At 45.8% G+C, this 23,311-nt stretch overlaps 1 protein-coding gene and 1 pseudogene across 1 annotated transcript; one reads left to right on the top strand and one right to left on the bottom strand.

Annotated features, from left to right (window-relative positions):
* LOC124966823 (signal peptidase complex subunit 2-like) overlaps positions 1 to 23,311 on the top strand; it is a 45,268-nt pseudogene that overhangs the window by 8,818 nt on the left and 13,139 nt on the right.
* Positions 858 to 15,796, bottom strand: LOC124966817 (zinc finger protein 160-like). The gene is made up of 6 exons (XM_047528541.1): positions 15,723 to 15,796; positions 15,196 to 15,324; positions 12,233 to 12,320; positions 5,828 to 5,954; positions 4,847 to 4,975; positions 858 to 4,146 (listed from the first exon to the last, which is right to left on the bottom strand). Exons 3-6 carry the CDS (start codon positions 12,245 to 12,247, stop codon positions 2,120 to 2,122), a joined length of 2,298 nt encoding a protein of 765 aa, XP_047384497.1. The 5' UTR covers positions 12,248 to 12,320; positions 15,196 to 15,324; positions 15,723 to 15,796; the 3' UTR covers positions 858 to 2,119.

The following is a 23,311-nucleotide window of genomic DNA, read 5'->3' on the forward strand; positions in this document are numbered from 1 at the left end:
TGGCTCCTCCATGTTTCATTACAATTGCAGTAAATTTGTGTTGTTCATACTTCTATTCAGACCCAAATTAACTATGACCCGATATTAATAGGAAATGTACTCATTACCATATTAAGCTGTAAGAAAGATTATCCAGTCTTCCATGGGAAGTATCTGGTTGCTGAAGAGCAAATTTGTGATTCATCCCCCTCACTAAAGTGCTGACTCACAATTCAGTAATAGTAACAATGGCAGTGCACACTTGCTGAACATATTTTGAGATCCTGTGTCCTACTGTTCATTTCTAGAAACAATTACAAGTTCCTAAGGAACACAACCAAAGGCACGCTGGAGTGCTGTGTAGTTCTTTTCCACAATCTCTACAGGCAGAAGGGTATGCATGGAAAAGGCAGAAAATGCTCCTGACACTTGATGGATTGGTGATGTTGGAAATACTTTCATGAGCCTGTAGTCTCTCAGCATGTCTGTTAAAAAGGTGTCACTCTTTCTTCCCCACACTTTCATTTTGTCATCTTCTTAATGTGTTTGTATTTGCAGTTTATATAAATCAAATGCATGGCGTCTCAGTGTGGAAGAAAGGGCCATGTGTAATACAGTGCATATTTATCCACAGATGTAGATTTAGGGTGAAATGTGAAACCACTTACATGGCATTTTCATTATGCATAAGTATCCTAAGGTAGAGTGTGAGTACAATAATTCAATGGCAAATATGATTATAGGTTTCCAAATCTGCGTGATACTTGACTTCACACACAAAGTCTGGATCTCTTAACCGTAACAGTGTCTTGATGCTGTGTGTTATGAAGCACTGCAGTGAGATAAAGGAAAATTGGTAGAAAAAACAAATCACTCACAGTAATGAAAAGATTATATTTTAATTAAAACATCAGATCAATGATACATTCTAGGAAAGTAGTGGCAAAATGTAAGGCCAGCAGTTAATCATCCTGAAGGAAATCCTATGTTTTCTTTTTTGTGGAGCTGGGGATAGAAACCAGGGTCTTACACAAGCTAGGCAAGTGCTCTACCACTGAGCCACCCCCTAGCCCCCATTCTGGTTCTTTAAATTCTCCACTCTAATGACTATTCTTTCAATTTCAAAAATAAGAGTAATTATTCTTCAGTCTCTGCTAAATGAGAACTGCTGTCATTCAATGAAGAATGTGGTTACCATTCTCTTGGATTCTTTCTACCTCAATATGTCCCTATAAGCCTTGTGACTCATCCAATATGAGCCACAGGATGGCACATTCTTGGTCTGTTTTATTTCACAGTTGGTGGAATGATTTTTCCTATAAACTACAGAAGTTCCCCCAGCACACAGGAAGTGTGACTTGTATTCACTTAAAGTCACTATTCTCTGCCTCTTCCAAGTGCTAATTTAGACAATATTTAATTTCAATTGCAGAGTTCATCTTCCCAAAAAGTGAATAGAAAATGATACTCACAATGCAGTAAGCCCTTTCATCCTATACTTCTTTCCCAGAGACCACAGTGAAAGACCTGTAAGGCAGGCCCAATGTGAGACAGGTTTCAAAGCTCAGGGTGAACATTACATATAGCAAAGGTCCCTCCTCAAGAAACCTCGAATGACTGAATAAAGTAATTCTTGACCTGAAGGTAATTAGTTGCTTTCCAAAAGTCCTTGCAGCTTTCACATGAGTCTTAAAAGTATTTTGACTTGGAAGTACTCCACAAAATGTAGTGACCAGGGTTAATTATGAAGAAGTAGAGATCTTCTTCACAGAAACCCTCATCGGCAGGTCCGGTCATTAGGTAACAGCCCCTGTAAGGACATTCCACTTGTATGGTTCCATCAAGGACATATTTCTGCTGTCCAGTGAGCTGTGAGGTTGGACTGAAGCCTCTGCTGTGCGCATTATATTGAGAAGACTTTTTCTATATGCTCTGAGGTCTACCAGTGCTTGCACTACTGTCCGTGCTGGGGGATGGACCCCAGGGCCTGGCACATGCAAGGCAAGTGCTCTTCCCCCATGCCCCAGCCATGGGTCAACTCCTGATGGCCCTACACAGTTGCTGCATTTACAAAGTCTCTTAAGAATGAATGCAAAGATGTCATGCAAGGAATGGACTATGCAGGAAGACCTTGCTACACTCATTTGTAAGCCTTGAGTCCAGAGTGAGTTCTTCGATGACTTGCAAGGTTGGAGCTCCGACTGAAGACCTTGCCACACTCATTACAGGTGTACGGCTTCTCTCCTGTGTGGACTGCCTGGTGGGTAGTCAGGCTCGAGCGCACACTAAAGGCCTTGCCACACTTATCACACTTGTACGGCTTCTCTCCAGTGTGAGTCCTTCGGTGACTTGCCAGGTGTGAGTTCTGGGTGAAGACCTTGCCACACTCGTTGCACTTGTATGGCTTCTCCCCCGTGTGTATTGCCTGGTGGGTAGTCAGGCTCGAGTACACGCTGAAGGCCTTGCCACACTCAGCACACTTGTACGGCTTCTCTCCCGTGTGAGTTCTACGATGGTTGGCCAGGTGTGAGTTCTGGGTGAAGACCTTGCCACACTCAGAACACTTGTAGGGCTTTTCTCCAGTGTGGATGACCTGGTGGGTGTTGAGGTTTGAGTGTGAGTTAAAGGCCTTGCCACACTCGTTACACCGGTACGGTTTCTCCCCGGTGTGAATCCTCTGATGAATTGCGAGGCTCGAGGTCTGGCTGAAGACCTTGCCACACTCGTTGCACTTGTACGGCTTCTCTCCAGTGTGGGTCACCTGATGGGACGTCAGGCTGGAGCGCACGCTGAAGGCCTTGCCGCACTCCGCACAGCTGTAGGGCTTCTCCCCAGTGTGCACCCTCCAGTGCCTGGCGAGGTTCGAGGTCTGGCTGAAGACCTTGCCACACTCATCACACTTGTACGGCTTCTCTCCGCTATGAACTCCTCGGTGACTTGCCAGGTGTGAGTTCTGGGTGAAGACCTTGCCACACTCGTTGCACTTGTATGGCTTCTCCCCCGTGTGTATTGCCTGGTGGGTAGTCAGGCTCGAGTACACGCTGAAGGCCTTGCCACACTCAGCACACTTGTACGGCTTCTCCCCCGTGTGAGTCCTCCAGTGGTTGGCCAGGTGTGAGTTCTGGGTGAAGACCTTGCCACACTCAGAACACTTGTAGGGCTTTTCTCCAGTGTGGATGACCTGGTGGGTGTTGAGGTTTGAGTGTGAGCTGAAGACCTTGCCACACTCATTACACCGGTACGGTTTCTCCCCAGTGTGAGTTCTCCGGTGAATTGCGAGACTCGAGGTCTGGCTGAAGACCTTGCCACACTCATTGCACTTGTATGGCTTCTCTCCAGTGTGGATCACCTGATGGTTGGTTAGATTAGAGCGCACACTGAAGGCCTTGCCGCACTCGGCACACTTGTACGGCTTCTCTCCCGTGTGAGTTCTGCGATGACTTGTTAGGTGTGAGTTCTGAGTGAAGACCTTGCCACACTCATTGCACTTGTAAGGTTTTGCTCCCGTGTGATGTCTCTCATGTACCAAGAGATAGGAGCGCCTGAAGAAAGCCTTGCCACACTCAGTGCACTTGTACAGTTTCTCTCCAGTGTGGATTCTGCGATGATGTGCAAGAGACGATGTGTAACTGAAGACCTTGCCACACTCATGGCATCTGTAAGGTTTGTCCCTAGTGTGTGCTTTGTGCCTTGGTGTGAGCAATGAAGAATAAATAAAGTCATCCCCATATCCATGAGAAACGTGTGTTCTGACACTGGAAGGAATGCTTCGAGGCGGTGGAACCCAGGAACCACCGTTCACAGACTTCTCCGCTTCACCACACTCGGTTTTCCCTTCAGACTGAAATAGCTGCGGTTCAGACAGACCTGACTGAAAGCTCAACCCAAGCCAATCACTCTCAAGTTTGTTCCCTGCACCCCGTCCACCGCCACCATCTCTTCTACCCACGTGACTTCCTTTATGGATCATGGGCATTCCCTTACAATCTCCTTTACCATCTTTCCACTGAAACTGAAAGTCACAAGCATTTTTCTGGACATCCCTGAAGCAAAAGTCTTCCGTGTCATGGTGTTCATGTCTTCCCAGCATGGCTGTCTGGAATATCTCCTCTATGCTGGTGTTTATTTTTGAAGGTGATTTTTTAATTACGCGTTTAGGAGAGAGATCTACAAGACATAAAGTAATGCATTTCTCATCAACAACAAAAATATTCATATTGAAAAAGATACTATTATGGGGCTGGGGTTGTGGCTCAGTGGTAAAGCACGTGTCTAGCATGTGTGAGGCACTGGGTTCAATCCTCAGCACCACATAAAAATAAATAAATAGAAATAAAGGTATTGGGTCCATCTACCAAAAAAATTAAAAAAAGAAGAAAATGATGCTACTATTGCAAAAGTAATATTTATATTAAGCAGACTTATGAAACTTAAGAACCATAAAATTTGCCCCACATGGTGGTGAAGGCCTGTAATCCCAGTGACTCAGGAGGGTGAGGCAGAAGGATATCAAGTTCAAGGCCAACCTGGGCAATTTAGTGAGACTGTGTCTTAAAAAAAAAAAAAAAAAATTTAAATGCCTAGAGAGGTAGTTCAGAAGTAGAGCATTTGCCTACCATGTGTGAGGCACTGAGTTCAATCCCCAGTAATAAAACAAAAATTTAATGAACTATACATATACCTTGAGAGGGTGAAAGGATAAATTTTTACACCTCTGAAGAATAGAATGGTAAGTGGGTGAAGTCTGAAATTTCCTTTAGGAGCTCATAGCATAAAAACTTGTTTTCCCACAGAAATCTTCCACCTGTGGAGTTTCTCAGACAATACCAAGCAATGCAGCTTCTACTCTGCACACGTGAGCTCTTACCTGTGTTCATACCTTTGACACAGTCCCATCCACTAGGATGTCTTGCTACTGTCACTTCATTCTTCAAAGTCCAGGGCTCTTTCCCTTGCTCTAACATGGAAATAATACCAAGGTCAGGAAGGAAGATCCCTGTTTAGAAAAAGAAAGGAATCCCATATGTTGTGACTCTTTCAGAATCCTAATCCTGGATGTACATGAGGAGAGGGGACATTATAGATGGAACTAGAAAAATATTTTACAAATTCATCCATTTGTTGCCACCTTCTGAAAAGAAGGAATACTTTAATATGAAGACCTCTAGTTCTTCCAAAAACTATTTAGTCAAAAGCACAGGAGCCAGGCACAGGAGCAAAATGACTATAATTGCAACTAATCAAGAAGCTGAGGCAGGAGGATCACAAGTTTGAGGCCAGCCGGGGCAAGTTAGTGAGGCCTTCTCTCAAAAAAGTAAAAAGGGCTGGGAAGTATGTTCAATCCCTAGTACCAAAGAAAAAGAGAGAGAGAGAGAGAGAGAAAGGTTGGGTTAGGGATGTAGCTCTGTGGCAGAGTGCTTGCCTAGTATGTACAAGGCTGTGTGTTTGATCCCTAGTACTGCAAAAAACAAAAACTGGTTAGGAGTCATAGAGGACAGTCGGCCAAGGTGGTGCACACCTGTCATTCCAGCAACTGGGGAGGCTGAAGCAGAGAATCACAAGTTTGAGGCCAGCCTCATCAATAGAGTGAGACCCTTTTTCAAAATAAAAAGTAAAAACAGATTAGGGATGTAGCTCAGTGGCTAAATGCCCCTGGGTCCAATTCCTAATGGTGAGGAAGAGGAGGAGGAGAGATGTTAAAGTCCAGAGGCTGCATTAGGAAGTTCTTCATTTCTGAGACAAGAGAGCTTCAACTTTACTCAAATAATACAGAGTTCCCCAGAGGCATGCAAAGGGAAATGCAAAGATACACAAGACAGAGCCCAACCTCAGGAGGGAGTATCCTCACCCAGGGAGACCAGGTTCCTGTAAGTCTCCAGCATCACCTCCCTGTACAGCACCCTCTGGGCAGGAACCAGGCACTTCCACTCCTCCTGGGAGAATTCGATGGCCACATCCTGGAATGCCAACTGTCCCTAAAATGAAAAATAGATTTCACCAAGAAGACATGTAGACAGTTACAATCTCCACATGAAATGAGAAGAGAAGTGTAAGGATTCTCTGGGGTGAGCATATCAGACCAGGCTGTGATACCATGAAATACGTACTCGGCCTCTATGTTTGCAGAGGCACAATTCACCTGGATCTCTGGAGAGATCAAGGTAGGATTTGTGGATTAGAACCTCTAGCCTCACTCTCCAACCGCCCATAAGGGGACAGGGGCTGAAGGTTCAGTGGAGCACCAATGGCCAATGATGTAACCAATCATGCCTGAATAATGGCACCTCCATAAGACCCCAAAAGGAGAGGGTCTGAAGGACCTTCCAACTAGCTGAATCTGAGGAGGTTCCCAGAGAAAGGCACACCTAGTGAGGGGAGGAAGCCCATGTGTCTTCTCCCACACCTTGCCTATGCACACTTCCATTCGGCTGTTCATCTGCATCCTTGACAGTAAGTGGGTAGGGTAAGTAAAGGGTACCACTTAGTTCTGTGAGTCGCTTCAGGAGTCATGTAAACCTGTCACTCAGAACCACAGGCACAACCTGTCCTTGCCACTGGCATCTGAGATGAGGGCACTTGAGGGACTGAGCCTGCCCACTGAGGGATCTGAGGCTACTCCAAGTAGCTGGTGTCAGAATCCAATTGAATAAAAGAACATCCAGCTGGTTTCTGTTGCAGAATTTCTTGCTTGGTTTGTGGGGGAAACCCCACACATCTGGAGTCACAGAAGCTTTCTCTGTGGTGAGTATATAGTAGGAGAAATTGAAATTTGCTTTACCTATATTCCCACACATGTTAAAGTACATTTGAGCAACATTACATCTCCCTAATTCTGTTCTAGTTTATTTTTTTGTAAGATGTTATACCCTGTATATCAGTGTGGACTTCTCAATTTTGTGGATAACGTAAGAAACACACAAATAAAAAGCCAGCACAAGGCTGGGGTGTGGCTCAGTGACAGAGTTCTTACCTAGTGTGGATGAGGCCCTGCAATGGATCATCAGCACACACAAACAAAGCAAAGCCCAATTAGGCTGATCTCCATGGAAGCATTAGTTATGACATCTGCCACACCACATGATATGCACTCAACACCTAATCAGCTACGGCATGAGCCATGTCTTCAGAGATGACAGTCCAAGGGGCTTCCAAGAGTCAGAATCTTAAAACTGTGACAACAGCAACTGCAGTGCCTAAGGCCTGTGGAGCTTCTAAATGCTGGGTATTCTGATTGTGCGTGTGTGTGTGTGGTGCTGGGGACTGAACTGGGGCCTTCAGCATCCTAGGCCAGCACTCTTCCACTGAGCCACATCCCAGCTAAACGTGGGGTGTTTTACATGCTTTCCATGAAGTAATGCCATGGCAACCTAACAGCCCACAAGAGAAAGATCCATTCCCATCTTCCTGAGGAGACAACTATGTCACAGCCACCAGAGAAACTCTGCTCAAATCTAAGAGCTGAACATGGAAGAGCATGCACCTAACCCAGATGTCTAAAAACTAAAAGTAAACCTGAAGGATTAAACTGCACAGGAAGTGAGGGAAGCAGAAACAAGTTCAAGCAGAGCAACATGGAACTTCGGCATGCATGCACACATAGCCACAGAAGACTGCCATTCTTACCAGTGCCAACTCATATGACAGGGGACAGCAAATGCAAGACCACAGAAAATAAGATAAAGTTCAGCAGGTAAAAACGTATGACTGTCTTTCATAGAAAACATACACTTGCACATCCATGTGTGCATGACAAACATTCACGTGTACATACTTATATCAAATGAAATAACAGGAGAGTGATAATTTTCCTAGTACTTTTCACCACTACTGTTTTCACATGCATGTTGGCATGTTTGGGACAATAAAAGTATATGAATTATTTTGTTTATAAACATTATACATTAAGCTATTAAGATGATACAACACAGGTTGGGGTGTAGTCAGTGGTAGAGTGCATGCAGAGTATGGGCAAGGCTCCGGGTTTAATCCCCAGTATCTCCTTTCCAAATAGGGTAGAACAAGTAAAAAACAACAACAACAAAACTAAACAACAAATCAAAGAAATCTGAACTCCAATCCCTATAAGTCACTCACATTCAAAACTAAGAAAACAACTTCATCAATTTAAAATTAGATATTTAGGCAATTATCAATAAAGTTTTGTTTAGTAAAATCAAGACGTAACAATTAGGAAATGCTATTGTTACAAAACAATTTAACAGATTAAAATAAGAAAATATATCACAGCAAAACATACTTTCAGAAATCAATGGATAATTAACAATCAGGACGAAAAGTAAATGTGAAGAAATGAGACATGATATTAAGCAAGAACCTTTTACCCACACCACAATCAGCATTTCCTCCAAATAAAGGCAGAGAAAAGAAAGCCTAGCCAGGGCTTTATCTCACCACTACAAGGCAGGCAGTGTGAGCAGGGCTCACAAAGAGGTAGAGTGGAAAGCAAAAGAGGTAAGGGAGACAGCAAAGATCTGGACTGGTTAAAACAGACATGACTGCAACACAGAAATCCTGAAGTGCAGGAACTAGCAACAATGGAAAACAAACTTCTTTAGGAGCCCTTATTAAACACACACATGCCCACACGACACATCCTGCATGTGCTCCAGCAAAGATACCAGAGTCCCTAATTAGAAGATTTACCCGAAGGACTTAAAATCAGCATACTACAGTGATGTGGCCATATTAATGTTTATAGCAGCTCAATTCCCAATAGCCAAGCTATGGAACAGCTTCGGTGTCCTGCAACAGATGAATGGATAAAGAAACTGAGGTACATATACACAATGGCATATTACTCAGTCATAAGGAAGAATGAAATTCTGGCATTTGCCAGTAAATAGATGGAACTGGAGACTATCATGCTAACTGAAATAAGCCAATCCCAAAAAATGTTCTAACATGCAGATGCTAACACACAGTAAGAGGGGTGTGGGGGTGGAAGAACAGAAGTTCATTGAATTGAAAAAGAGGAATGATGGCAAGGAAGGTGGGATGAGAACAGGAAAGGCAGTAGAATGAATCAGACATCACTTTCCTATGCTCATATATGAATACATGACCAGAGTTAACTCCACATCAAGTACAACCACAAGAATGGGAAGTTATACTCCATATATGTATAATATGTCAAAATACACTCTACTGTCATGTATATCTAGAAAGAACAAATAAAAAATTTAAAAAAATAGAAGACTTACATTATCTCCCTCATGGTGACATGGACAAATGAGAACTCCAAAATAAACACTTGGATTCAGTGGTGAACCACATAGGAAACTGGAATTCTTAGTGCAAGGCCAGATGGAGAGTTTGTGGCCCCTGCTGGCTGGAGTTCTGACCCTCTCAATTTCTCCTGGGGCAGGGAGAGTAGGGGAGCATCCACCTACTTTTTAGATGACTTTTTAGGGGACTGCCTGAGAGACACTATGCTCTGCATTCCATGAACCTAAACAATGAAGAGACAGGCGTCAGGTAGGGGGAAGGCAACTACGCAGACAATTAACATCAACCATGTCTGCAGCGTCCCTGGCAGAAATGAAGTAGAAATCCAGATGGTGGCATACTGAGACACCAGAGAGGTCACAGAACAGCAGGAGGCAACAGGGAAGCCCTGGATAGAAACTGCAATGCTTCTTCAGTTAGAAGCTCAGCTCAGAAGAAGCAAGCAAAAGCCCAGAGAAGACAGATCCCTAGTTTACAGCGCAGATTTCTTTCCTAAAGGAAAACCTACAAGGTGACTGATTTTCAAACTGTGGAGTTCCAAGAACAAGACCACAAGCCACACAAACAGAAAAGGAAACATGGCTCATGTAAGCAGAAAATTAAACAGCCACAAACTAACACTAAAAATCAGAGATATGTAAACTGCCAAAGAACTAATACTGAGAGTTGTAACAGTGCTCCAATGAATTGAAAGAACAAACACAAAAATCAGAAAATAATGAATGAACAAAATGAGAATATTTACAGAAACTGTGAAGAAAAACTACATAGAAGCTGGGCAGGTGGCGCATGCCTGTAATACTAGCAGCTTGGGAGGCTGAGGCAGGAGGATCAAGAGTTCAAAACCACTAATAAGTACAGGGCCCTGGGTTCGATCCCCAGCACAGCAAAAAAAAAAAAAAAAAAAGAGTTCAAAGCCAGCCTCAGCAATGGTGAGGTGCTAGGCAACTTAGTGAGACCCTGTCTCTAAATAAAACACAAGATAGGGCTGAGGATGTGGCTCAGTGGAGTGCCCCTGAGTTCAATCCCCAATACCACCCTCCCCAAAAAAAAGAGGTTAGGGGAAGGAAGCACTCACCAAAACCTCCCAGAAGGATCAAGAACAGACAGTTTCACTGCAAGACTGTACCCCACATCTGAAAAAGGATTAACACTAATTCTCCCCAAACTCTTCTAAGAAATTAGAGCAGAGGGAACATTTAAAACATTGTTCTAGCAGATGCAATGGCACACACCTATAATCCAGTGCCTCAGGAGGCTGAGGGAGGATCAAAAGTTCAAAGCCAGCCTCAGCTGGCCTTAGTGAGACCTTATCTCAAAATAAAATATAAAGAAAGGGTCAGGCATGTGACACAGTGGTTGAGCACCCCTGGGTTAGATACCTGGCACCAAAGAACAAAGCAAAACAAAAGGCATTGTTCTATGTGACCACCATTATCCTGATGTCAGACTCTGGCCAACACCACATACCAATAACCCCAGTGAGTGCTGGTGATGAATTACTTAACAAAAGTATGTCTGCAAACCTAAATGTGTAGGACACTGAAAGGATCATACACTGTGACAGGTGAGATTTATTTCTAGGAACAAGGGTGGACCAACTAATAAGGTCAACTGTGGTAACACACAACATGACAATGAAGACAAAATGCAGGTGACCAAGTCCACCAGTTCAGAAAGCACCTTAAAGTCCAATGCCTCTCCTAACACAGACACTCTAGCACCAGGGACAGAAGATACCTGAGGACATTAGAGTTAGCTATGATTTCTTGGATATGACACCAAAAATACTGGCAAGGAAGGCAAAAACCAACAAATGGAACAACATCCAACTGAAAATCTGCTGTACAACAAAGGACTCTATCAAGAGTGAAAAAATACAATTTTATTGTATTAAAGGAGAACCAATATAAATCTGAAAAGAAAAATACAGGGGTTTCACAAACTGCGTATGAACCTCTTATGATATGTATCATCAGCAACTTTAAAATAAATCAGGGAGCTGGGGATGTATTTTAGTTTTAGAGTGCTTGGCTAGCATGCAGAAGGCCCTGGGTCTAAACCCACAAACAAATGACTGAATAAATAAATAAAATTAAGAAAGAGAAGACAGGTGCAGTGACACACACCTATAACCCCAGCAGCTCCAAGGCTGACATGGTAAGATGGCAAGTTCAAAGCCAGCCTGAGCAATTTAGCAAGGCACTAAGCAACTTATCAACACCCTGTCTCAAAATAAAATATAAAAAAAGGGCTGGGGATGTTCAGTGGTTGAGTAACCCTGGGTTCGATCCCTGGCACCAAAAAGATAGGAAAAGAAAAGAAAAGAGACAGCTTCATCAGGCACAGTGGTATATGTCAATAATCCCAGCTGCTGGGGAAGTTGGGGAAGGAGGATCAAAAGTTTGAGGTCACTGAGGGTAACCTAATAAGATCCTGTATGGAGAGCCCTGGGGTCATAGCTCAGAGGTGGAGCACTTCTTTGTTTAATCCAGTGACAAGGCGGGTCCCAGAGAACAACCATGATCACTGTTTCACTGTCTTTCCGTTCCATTCCCAGTCACTGAGATTTTGGAATCAGAAACACTGTCTCACTGGATTATCTACAAAGGCAGTTTATTAGACAGTACACATTTCCCCTTATAGGTCTCCTTTTCTGGAATTTACCAGCATCTGTGCACACGAAATGTGACTTCAAAGTGCAGTTTTTTTTACCCACATCTAGAGAGAGCTGACAGTGCATCCAGATGTGCCTTAATGATCCCTGCTGCCCAACAGCACTGACACACAAGCCCTCACCTGCCCCCAACCCCTGCGAGGGTGTGAAATCCTTCCGAGGACCACACCCAGTGGATCGTCCTCATGGGCTCCCTGCCACCTGGTCACAGTGGGATGGAATCTAAATGTAGAAAAGAAGGGCTGAGGGAGGCCCAGGGGGAGCAGACACACCTGTCAGACACCCAGCACTGCAGAAGGGACTCAGGACCACCTGAGAACATCACTTTACCTCAGTGACAGCCATTCCTAACTCCTCTTCTTTTTTCCTCCTCTTCAGGGCTGCTTCCTCAGGTAATGTGAGTCTCTAGAAGTCAATCCTAGGTGGTGGAAACATACTGTTTAAGCCTCACGATCAACAACACCCCTTCCTGTGCCACAGTCATACACACACAGAACCTCAGCATGTGGGAAGATGGTTCCTGGTTTCAAACTGCACCAGGGGACCCAGGCAGAGTAAACTCCTGCAGGAAGGCCCACAGGAGACTTGTGACTCCTTTCTTTGGGCCCTCTTTCCCTGCTGGTGAAGCACACACATAGGCTGCAGCAGTGGGAAGCTGGGCAGCACTGGGCTCCCCTTTAGGGCACAGCCTGGTCCTTACTAATCTGAACCACAGCATGGCCCCCTCACCTCTCCTGGGATCTCAGGCTGACCTCAGTCCTCAAGAGGGAGGACACATAGCCAGGTACTCAGCTCTGGATGCAGGGGTGCACGCCTGTAATCCCAGTGATTGGGAAAGCTGAGGAAAGAGGATCAAAAATTTGAGACCAACTTCAGCAACATAGCGAAGCCATAAAAACTTAGCAAGACCCCGTCTCAAATAAAAAGGGATGGGGATGTGGCTCAGTGGTTAAGTGCCCCTGGGTTCAATTCCTAGTCCCCAAAATAAATAAATAAATAAATAAATAAATAAATAAAAGGGCTGGATACTCAATGCTGCACCCAGAAGAGAATGAACCTTAATAATTAGGGTCAGGCACCAGCCTCACTCCATCAATGGGATGTCCAGTTACGGGAAAGACTTATGGCAAAATGCCTCACCACATGGAAGTCAGGGTGGAGCACCTCCCAGAGCGGCAAGCCCAGCCACTGCCCACCTTCTGCCCCTCTCTCAGAGACTAGTTCTCACCAGGATCCAGACAGTGGACCCCAAAAGAGCAGAAACAGGCAGAGCAGGCTGCATGGACCAGAGGTGGGGCAGGGCGTGGCTAAAGTGAGGCTGGAGTGTTCCAGGAGCTGGGGAGGTCACAGGAGTCTCCATGGAGCAGGTGATGTCATAATAAAGACCCTAGGTGTTGGCCACCTGCAGTGCAGGGCCATGGAGGGCTAGGCAGAGGGACAGAACCCAGTGAAGGCACTGAGGCTGGAGCAACCTTGTGCCAGGAAAAGAAAAGAGGCCTGTGTGGGAGCAGAGGACACAGCAGGAGATGAGGGCAGAGGCTCTGGGAAGCAGAACAGGTAGGCCTGAGGTCTCACATTTCTTTTCCACACCTCCAAAGAATTTTAAAATTGATTTCCTCACCTGTTTTAAGTAAATACTAAATATTTAGATTAAAACACACTGTAATATTTTCTATATTGTAGATACAGGTAGCAATATTCAGCTAGGCCCCAAGAAGTAAAAGGCCACCCTACCTGTAATGTTGAAGACTACAAGGGGCCTATCTGGCTGTTATATAACAAATGGACAAATCTTAATAAAATTCCCTCAATATTGGGAGCTGAACTAGAAAATTAATAGAACCTGAGCAGGGGTCATGAGAATCCAGGATGTACATCCAGTTGATTAAACTTCAAGTTCCAACCTGAAACCTGCACCTGGCATTTGAACTGGGGGCAGTGCTGTGGCACTGAACTTTCAAACTGTGGCATCTGATACTACCTCCAGGTAGCAAATGCCAGATCTCAGTTAAATTCCAGAACGCCAAGTTGTTGTCTTAAGGAGAACTGCTTATGAATGGGAAGAAATCCCCACACATTTTATGGTATTGGGGATTGAGCTGAGGGGTGCTCTACCACTGAGCTACCTTCCCAGTCTTTTTATAAATTTTCAGACAGGGTCTTCCAAAGTTGATGGGGTGCCTTGATCTTGAGACCCTCCTTCCTTAGTCTTGTCCCCACACATTTTGGTCACCTGAAGTGACATATTCTGTGATAAGTGTTTAGTGTTGTACTGAGTACGAATTCTGGTTTTCTTTGTTATTTCACACTCACCCACACTACACTGTCCTGGGAAAATAGAAGAGTGACCCACAAATGAATGGGTCAAGACCCTGCCTTCTAGCTGAAAATGGAAGCTATTCTCTACTCCCAATAATTTTAAAATTCACAAACCTTTTAGACAGTTTTGCAATTCTTATCCTCATCTACATAATTTAAGCACAAATTTTTAATTTGTTGAATTATAAAGATAGAAATCATTATATTTCTATTTCATGCACATCTAATCAAGTCACCATCTGCACCCAGGATCCCCGTCTTCATTGCTGCTTCCTCCCTCCCTCTTATCATCTCCATTCTTGCCTTCTCTCATTTGTTCACCCATCCCAGGTTCCTGCTCACTCTGCTTCCCTCCCCGCTCCTGCTTTCTCTCCCTCTTACTCTATTCCTTCTCTCCACCTGGTCGTCCCCATTCCTGCAACTCCCTTCACCTCTTGTCAGTCTTTCTCCCCAGGCTCCTGCTTGTCCCCAATCTCCATATTTCTGCCTCTTTCTCTGCACCCCCCACCCCCGCCACTCTCCCCCTCCCCTGCCTGCTGCAGGCCCCTGTCCCATGCTCTGGACACCCACATCCCTAGACTCCTCCCTGGGTTCCCCTTGTCACCTGTTATGCCTGCACCACAGCTGCCCTCTGCCATGCCTGCAGATAGTCTGTCCTCTGCTCCCAGGCTCTGCCTGAGGTCCCTCCCCTGTTCGCTCCTTTTCCCTATGTAGCTGCCCTTCACCTCTCTGGAGATTGAGATTCTGGATTCTTCCCTTTGCTTTTCTCTCTGCTGCTTTATGGCTTCTTCTTTCACTCTCATGGCCTCTCTGCAACTCCCTCGCCATCCCTGACCTTGCCATCTGTGTAAGGGTCTCTCTGTTTTCTCCGTTCTCTCATTTGCAGTTCATCTCTTTCTCCTGAGCCCTCTGCCCACACATCACAGGGAGGGGATGGCGTGAGATACAGGGAGGGGATGGCGTGAGATGCCCACCTCCAAAGGAGCACACAGTCCCCTGGGGTGGAATCTGGGCCATGAACATCCTAAAAGTCACCATCCAGGCCCAGTCGCCTTCTGCACAGCGCGGGGTGACTGTGGAGGGAAGACCTGCAGGGCTGACACCTGGCAGAGGAGGACAGGGTCAGGTGAGGACAGGACCTGGCTAAGAAGACAGGGGTGGGTGTGGACAGGGCCTGGCGAGGAGGGCAGGGTCAGGTGAGGGGAGGGCAGGCCCGGCTAGGCGCGAGCTGCGCTGTAGACCCCAGCGGCTAGGATATCTGCGGAGCCACGCGGAGCGGGCCGGGCGTGCAGCGCCAAGGACTCGTACGCGCTCGGGAGGCGGCGATCGGCGGGGAGGGAGCGGGGCGTCCACGCGGCCCAGCCGGACACCTGGGGGACCGGCGCTGGGCTCCGGGGCTGCAGGCCGATCCCGCTCTCCCGCGGAGATGGGGCTGACTCGGGGTGGAAAGCGCGGTGCGGGGACGCGGAGGTCTGTAGGGACCCGAGTCCCGGCCACGTACTCGGCGGGGACCGTGAGGCGCACAGAATCTAGAGCGAGGGAACTCACGAGCCGCACTGTGACCTTCACTCCGCGATCCGCTTCCGGGTCTGCAGGGAGCCGAGCGCCGCAGCAGGGAGGAAGTGTGGGCGGGACCGGGACGTGATGGGCAGGGCCCGAGCCTCAGTAGGGAAACGCGAGTGGGTGGGCGAGTCCAGGAAGGCGTGACCGGGAGGGGAGGGGATCGCGCAAGGGACCGCGTTGATGGGCGGGGCGTGACGGAAAGGGCGGTCAGTGGGAGGCCGCGACGGTGGGTGGGTGGGCGTGGCGAGCAGGAGGGGTGGCTGGTGGAAGGCTGTGCCTGAGGCCGCGGTGGTGGGCGGGGCATGACGTGGAGGGGTGTGGTCTGTGGAAAGCCGCTGAGGGAACGCGATGGTGGGCGGAGCGTGCTGGGTAGAGGCGTGGCCTGTGGAAAGCCGCTCTGGGGAACGCGATGGTGGGCGGAGCGTGACGGGCAGGGGCGTGGCGTGGGGAGGCCAAGCCTGGTCTGGGACACCCTGAAGAAAGGACCTGGCAAGGTAGGTCCTGTGTGCTCTTTTGTGTCTGGTTCTAAAATCATGGCTTGGGCATTGGAAACCAGACCTCCCTGGGAGGCTGAAGCAACTCAGGTCTGCGCTCAGATCTTGCTGGGGGTGGCAGGATCAACTGGGAGCCGTCATTGGAGCTACATAATTACCACATTTAAAAATTAATTTAAGCCACTTAATAAAAAACCCAGGAAACCGGACTCGGTGTCACATGCCTGTAATTCCGGTGGCTCAGGAGACTGAGACAGGAGGATTGCAAGTTCAAGGCCAGCCTCAGCAAATTAGTGAGGCTCTATAGCAACTTAGTGTGATGGGCTGACAGATGTGGCTCCATGAGAATGTTACAGGTCAAGACTCTAAGGGAAATGACTAAACAGACTCCATTTTGCTCTGAGACTCCATGTTATGTAGGAAATAATTTTCTCCCGTGGGAACACCCGTCTCTGTGCCCATCATAAGTTACTTAGCGTGACATGTTTAGCAATACAAAATGACAATTCCTATGTAAAGAAAAATTGCTCTCTTTTGATTCCTATTGCTCCTAAACAATGTACCATGTGAACAGTGATTGTGTGGATGTTAGGAACCATTCCTTAGTTTGTACCTAGGAAAGGGTCCTTTTGACCCACTTCTCCCTCTGTTGATGATCTCATGATGTTAGTTTGTAATTCAAATCATAACAGACACTTATGATTGATGTGATTTTTTGGTATAAGAACCCCTACCACCCTATGGTCGGGGCTGTTCTCCCAACAGCCGTTTTTTGGGGGCATTGTGTGACAGAGTCAGCGGCCGGCTTAATAAAGACTCTCGAATTTGTACTTCTCAGTGGTGATCGGTCTGTTCTTAAGTTGCACCCCATAATACTTAGCAAGACCTTGTCTCAAAATTTTAAAAAAGGGCTGAGGAAGTGACTCAGTGGTAGGAATGCACCTGGGTTCAATCCCCACTACTTAATAATAATAATAATAATAATAATAAAATAAAGGAAACGTAACATCTGCCTAGAAGCTCAATTCGCTTAATCCTGGAGCACAGGGCAGGTCACACTGTTCTGTTTTTTCAGAATCTCAAGACTGATGTCATCCAGTCAATAGATAATGTTTGGAAAACACTCTTAAGTCTCTAACAATATTTTACCTTGACCTCATTTGGTCTAAAGAAAAAATGTTGCATAAAAAAGCAACATACAGAGGCATGAAATAAATTCAAATGTTGAGAGTAATGTTTGTTTTCCTTATTTTTCTTTTACTATTTGAAGTAGCATTGAATTTAATGTATTTGAAAGATGGTAAAATTTATTTTTTTCCTCATTTTTTTTCATTCGTGGTGTTAGGGGATTGAATCCTGGGCCTTTCTACACTGTTATTCAAGAGCTTTCCTGCTAAGCTGTATCCTCTAGCCTTTTTTTTTTTTTTTTTTTTTTTACTAGGGGTTCAACTCAGGGGCACTCGAACACTGAGCCATAGTCCCAGACCTATTTTGTATTTTATTTAGAGACGGGGTTGCATTGATTTGCTTAGTGCCTCACTGAGGCTGGCTTTAAACTTGCAATCCTCCTGTCTCAGCCTCCCAAGCTGCTGGGATTACAGGTGTGCACCACCCTGGAGCCTCTTAATCACGTTATTTAGCAGGCTTTCAGCAGAACAGCCTGTTTCCTTTTCCAGTTGACAGGAAGCTGGAACTGGAGGCTATTTTCCAGTGGCACTTGTAAAGGCAGGGATGGCTTTTTGGGTGAAAAGACTGTCAGGAAATTTCCACGGAACCACGCTGGACATGGGAAATCACATAAGGGAGTTTATTAAGCAAACAGAGTGTCTCCCTGCAGGGTAAGAGAGAAAATGAGAGGAAAAGAGAAAGGAAAAGAAAGGGTGTGCATTAGAGAGAGTGGAAAGCCAGGAGGACAGAGAAAAGTGAGTAGGACAGACAGAAGAATGGAAAAGATGGCTGGGAAGCTATAGTAAACAGTTGAATTCCGCTGGGCTAACAGGGGACCAATATTGGAGAAGGACACTTGCAAGCTGACTGATGAACCAATAGCTAGCTAGGATATTCACAGATTGACAAGTGGTTGGGAGGCGGGGACAATGACTGCTCCTGATGGGCGGGGGAGCAGCTTTATACATTACAAAGACTATATAAGTATTTATAAAAAAAAAAAAAAAAAAAAAAACTCATCTTAGGAGAGGGATCAGACAATCTGGCATGTACACAAAGCTATGCCTTAATCTTGGTTTTCCCAGGTTACATTCAAGGGTTTGAAGCACAGAATGTTGTCGAACTTGAATTGTCATTCTTAACATTGTCACAATGCTGTTGTTGAACATTAGTAATAAATCACTGGGTCAGTCTTGAAGCAGGACAGAAAGCTTTATTGATGCAGCCAAGATGCAGAAATCTAAGCCTCTTATTACATCTTGACCCCAATTAAGGGTAAGGACAGGGTTATAAAGCTAAAAACCACAAAAAGAGGGGGCAGAAGAAGCAATCATAATCACAAGCTACATTTCGTAAATGTGGAAAATGACCAGGCTGTATATCAAAAAAAAAGTGACATTCTCAGAACTTACATTTTCAGAAGGGAGGAAGAAGAGACATGTCTTTATACACTGGTACTGTCAAAACAGGAACTTGTGGTTAGGAGTGGGGGCAGATGTGGGCACCATTTGGGAGGGGGGCCAACTTCACATAAGGTAGGGTATCTGAACAAAATGGGTTAAGTCTGGTCAGGAGTTTTGAAATCAGTCCATAACAATACCATCAACTTTAAATGAGTTCCCCACAGTTGATTGTACCCAGAGACTCTTGTTGGACTTTTATCTTACGGTGTGGTCATTGGATTTACAAAGTCCCCACATGTAAAAACACAGTAGGCACAACCGCTTTTCAATGGAGGTGTTACACCACTGGAAGCTTTTGGGAAACTGAGGCAGTGTGAAACCACCCCCAGTCAAGCCCCAATTTCTGTGTCAAGTCAGATAGATTTCAGAGTCACTAAGAATAAGAGGCAGTGAGTTTATTGGAAGGAATGGAAAGGAGGAAAGGATCACTCTCAAGGGAAAAGAGGGTCCTGTCAGAGAGGAGAGGGAGAGCAGTTTTGTTGGGGAATCCCAGGGAGTTTTCCAGAGAGTTCCTCCCAGGTCCTCCTTTTCACTTTTGACTAACAACAGGATGATGGCAGACTTTCCAGTCTCTGCTGCCATGACCACGCTAGGTCACTTTGGCTAATACTGACCGGTTCTAATTGGAATCTGTTTTAACAGATTTTATGATCAGGGGAATTAAGCTCATCTCCCTGAGCTCTGGGATCTGGTTGGTGAAAGGGTCACAGGGGCGTCGCCCCTTCACAGTAACTTGGGTTCCTCTTTTGGAATTATTTCAGTCCTGCATGTCTCCTACAGATCACAGGTCGTTTGCTGAGGATTGTGACATAGCCTGTCCACTTAAGCCAGGCAGGGCTGCAAGTAAATTGCTTTTTGGAAAAGAAAGCATGTGAGTGGTCAGCACAGTCAGTCCACTTAATAGAGTTATTTCCTTGACTCATGGCAGTCTGTCCCCCTTCAGCGGGTGGCCCTTTCTATCCTTTAGGCTTCCATCAAGATCCCTTTGCTGGAGCTGCCAACAAAACTAGTGGTGGCTTTAGTTTTCATTCCTCCAGGACATTATATACTTGAAAGGCAATATCAACTAGCTCTGAGGGGGTTTTATCGATTACTCCCACCACCCACTGAAGCTTTCTCCTTAAGTCTGGAGCCTGCTATCCAAGGAAGGTCCTATTGATCCCGGGGAGATTTTCAGGGGCCTCTCTGCAGAAACCAGGAGGGCCAAGAGGTAGATGGCTGCATATGTGGGGTCTCTCTCAGCTCCTCCCCACCTTTCCCTAGCTGTCCTGGCCTTGGGTCATAGCCAGGGCCTGGGGTATCTGAGAAGGGCTTGTCCCTGGTGCTGAGGACAGACTGGTGTCACCTCTTTGTCTCTAGTGGGGGTTGGCCCTGCTTTTTGTGGTGCAGTTTCCGCACCAGCTGGCAGTAGAGGGCGTCAGCCAAATCCAAGGACTGTCTTTGCAGCTGCGTGGCTCCTTCTCACAGTCACTGCTTTTATCCACAGTCTCAAACTCTAACAGAAGAGACTGCAATTTTGTTTTTTTCTATCCAGCCAATTGTTTTCGAGTCACAGGTTTTTTTGTTTGTTTGTTTGTTTTGTTTTTGTTTTTTGTTTTTTTGTACCAGGGATAGAACCCAGGGGCACTTAACCAGTGAGTACATCCCCTACCCTTTTTATTTTTTTATTTTGATGCAGGGTCTCGCTAAATTGCTTACGGTCTCACTAAGTTGCTGAGGCTGGCTTTGAACTTGCTGGGATTATAGGTGTGTGCCCGGCAGTTTTTTGTTCAGTTTTGCTTTTCTTGTGCAGTTATTCAGCCTGTCAGTTCTGTGTATTTACATCAATGGGATACTATCATAGCAAGGACTGCTGTGCCCCAGTTGAAGGGTGTCCCTTGGCCAAATGGGGTGTCCTGTGAGAACTTAAAAGGTGAGACTGCAAAAACAGACAAAAATACTCTATTTTACTTCCAGAATGTTAGAAAAGGGGCTGGGGTTGTGGCTTAGTGGTAGAGCACTTGTCTGGCATGTGTGAGGTATTGGGTTTGATCCTCAGCACCACATTTAAAAAAAATAAATAAATAAAAGATATTGTGTCCTTCTACAACTAAAAAATATTTAAAAAAAAGAATGTTGGATGATATAATTTAAACAATAACTTCTCTGAACGCAGAAATTCTCTCCCCAAAGGGTGTAGAGAAAGCAAACACTTTGCTAATGAATAAATATTATATCAGAAGGTGATGGGCAAAAGAGGCAATCTGCTAAGGGATTGAAAACAGAAGGAAAATTCACCTTCTGTACAAACCATTCCATACTTGTTTCCAAACCTATTTGGTAATATTGGCAGCCACCTGTTACCTAATAAGCTTATGTAGAGGGACACATTAAAAAAGTCAATAAAAATCCAAACTCACACCTTCAGGTGTAAGTTTTATACCTTGGAGCAGGTGCTCACTCCAGTTAGATCCTCCAATTCCACAGAAATGCAGGGATACACAAGTTCTCTCCCTTGTTTACACTGCAAAAGGAAATCTCAAATACTTCAGAAAGACTCTCCGAGGTCATCAGGCTTAAAAAGCATTCTGTTGTTGCTTGTTTTGGTGCTGGGTATTGAACCCAAGGGCACTTTAGCACTGTGCTACACTCTCAGTCCTTTTCATTTTTAAGTTTTTATTTTGAAGACAAGGTCTTGCTAAATTGCTGTGGCTCTGGATGTCACAATTGCCCAACCTTGCCTTAAATTTGTGATCTTTCTGCCTCAGCCTCCTGGATCTCTGGGATTACACCACCATCGGCAAGAGTTTTATTTAGGTTTTAAAAACACATTTCAGGAGAAAGAGAAAACACATTTACAAGTTGCCTGAGGTAAATGTTCTGATCAACAGAGGGAAAACAAAACAAAATCTCTTCCCTTTTTTATTTATTCATTCATTTTATTTTGGTACTGGGGATTGAATCCAGGTGTGCTGTACCACTGAGCTATATTCCCATCCTTTTTTATTTGTTATTTTGAGACAAGATCTTGCTGAATTACCCAGGCTGGCCTTGAATTTATGATCCTTCTGCCCCAACCTCCTCAGTATCTGGGATTTGGTGCAGGTGCCATCACACCCTGCTTTTCCCTTAATTTCAAAGTAAGAATTAAGTCTCTCCTTTTATGTTCATATTCTTATAACAACACATGTACAATATCCTTTAAACATCTTAATGTTGACCAAAAGAAAATTTTAACTAATTGAAAGATTACATACCACTCAGTTTATTTCAAAAGATATGAATTGATAATTCATTTCAGTGTGTAATAGGTGTCTTTGTGTTACATCTTTCAGGGTCCATGTATAAAGACAATGCAGGTCTTTGTTTAATTAAATATGATGTCTAGTCAGGCGTGGCAGCTCACACACTTAATCCCAGGAACTGGGGAGGCCAGGCAGGATAGAAAATTTGAAGCCGGACTCAGAAAATCAGCGAGACCCCGAGCCATTTAGCCAGACCCTGTCCAAAACAAACAAACAAATATATATAAAAATAAAATAAAATAGGCCAGGGATGCAGCTCAGTGCTAACGCATCCCAGGAGCCAATCCCCAGTGCAAAACAACAACAAAAAAATGGGTTCCAAGCGACTGTCTTCCTCCTGACTCCGCCCACTCGCTCTCGGTCCCGCCCAGGCCTGTTACTCGCCCCGCCCCTTGCGTCCCGCCGGCCCCGCCCGCCCTTCCTCCCCTCTGCGCGCGCAGCTCGGTCTGCGTCTGAACCGCCCAGCGCGCTTCTTGAGTTCCTGTTCAGTGTCTTGGTCGCTGCAGGAGAGCCTGGTCTGCTTGTGGCAGCGGCGCCAAATGCGAGTCCCGCCTGGTGTCGGGCCCGGCCGCGTGGACCCCTCGCACGGCGCGCTCTCTCCCGTCGACCGGCTGCCTCCCCGAGCGCGCGGGTCCCCTAACCCTGCCCTCACCTGGCCCTGTCTTCCTCACCCGGCTCTGCACCCGCCTGACCCTGACCTCCTTGGCCAGGTGTCCGCCCCGCAGGTCCTTCCTGCATAATCACCCTGCGCTCTGGAGGAGGCGACCTGGGCCTCTGTGGTGACTTCCAGGGTTCGCATGCCACAAATTCTAGGGGACAATGTGCCCCTTTGGAGGTGGGCATCTCACGCCATCCCCTCCCTGTGATGTGAGGGCAGAGGGCTCAGGAGAAAGAGGACTGCAAATGAGAGAAAGGAGAAAACAGAGAGAGACCCTTATACAGATGGCAAGGTCGAGGATGGTGAAGAAGTTGCAGAGAGGCCATAAGAGTGAAAGAAGAAGCCATAAAGCAGCAGAGAGAAAAGTAAAGGGAGAAATCCAGAATCTCAATCTCCAGAGAGGTGAAGGGCAGCTACATAGGGAAAGGGAGCGAACAGGGGAGGGACCTCAGGCAGAGCCT

The sequence above is a fragment of the Sciurus carolinensis genome, chromosome 16 (genome assembly GCF_902686445.1).
Source record: "Sciurus carolinensis chromosome 16, mSciCar1.2, whole genome shotgun sequence".
Taxonomy (NCBI): domain Eukaryota; kingdom Metazoa; phylum Chordata; class Mammalia; order Rodentia; family Sciuridae; genus Sciurus; species Sciurus carolinensis.

Excerpts from the sequence above, each read along its gene's own strand:
- LOC124966817 (XM_047528541.1), bottom strand. Across the intron at positions 4,976-5,827 it reads CAGGAACCTGGTCTCCCTGG|GGATCTTCCTTCCTGACCTT; the intron begins GTGAGGATACTC and ends TTTTCTAAACAG. Across the intron at positions 4,147-4,846 it reads TGTCAAAGGTATGAACACAG|ATCTCTCTCCTAAACGCGTA; the intron begins GTAAGAGCTCAC and ends TATGTCTTGTAG.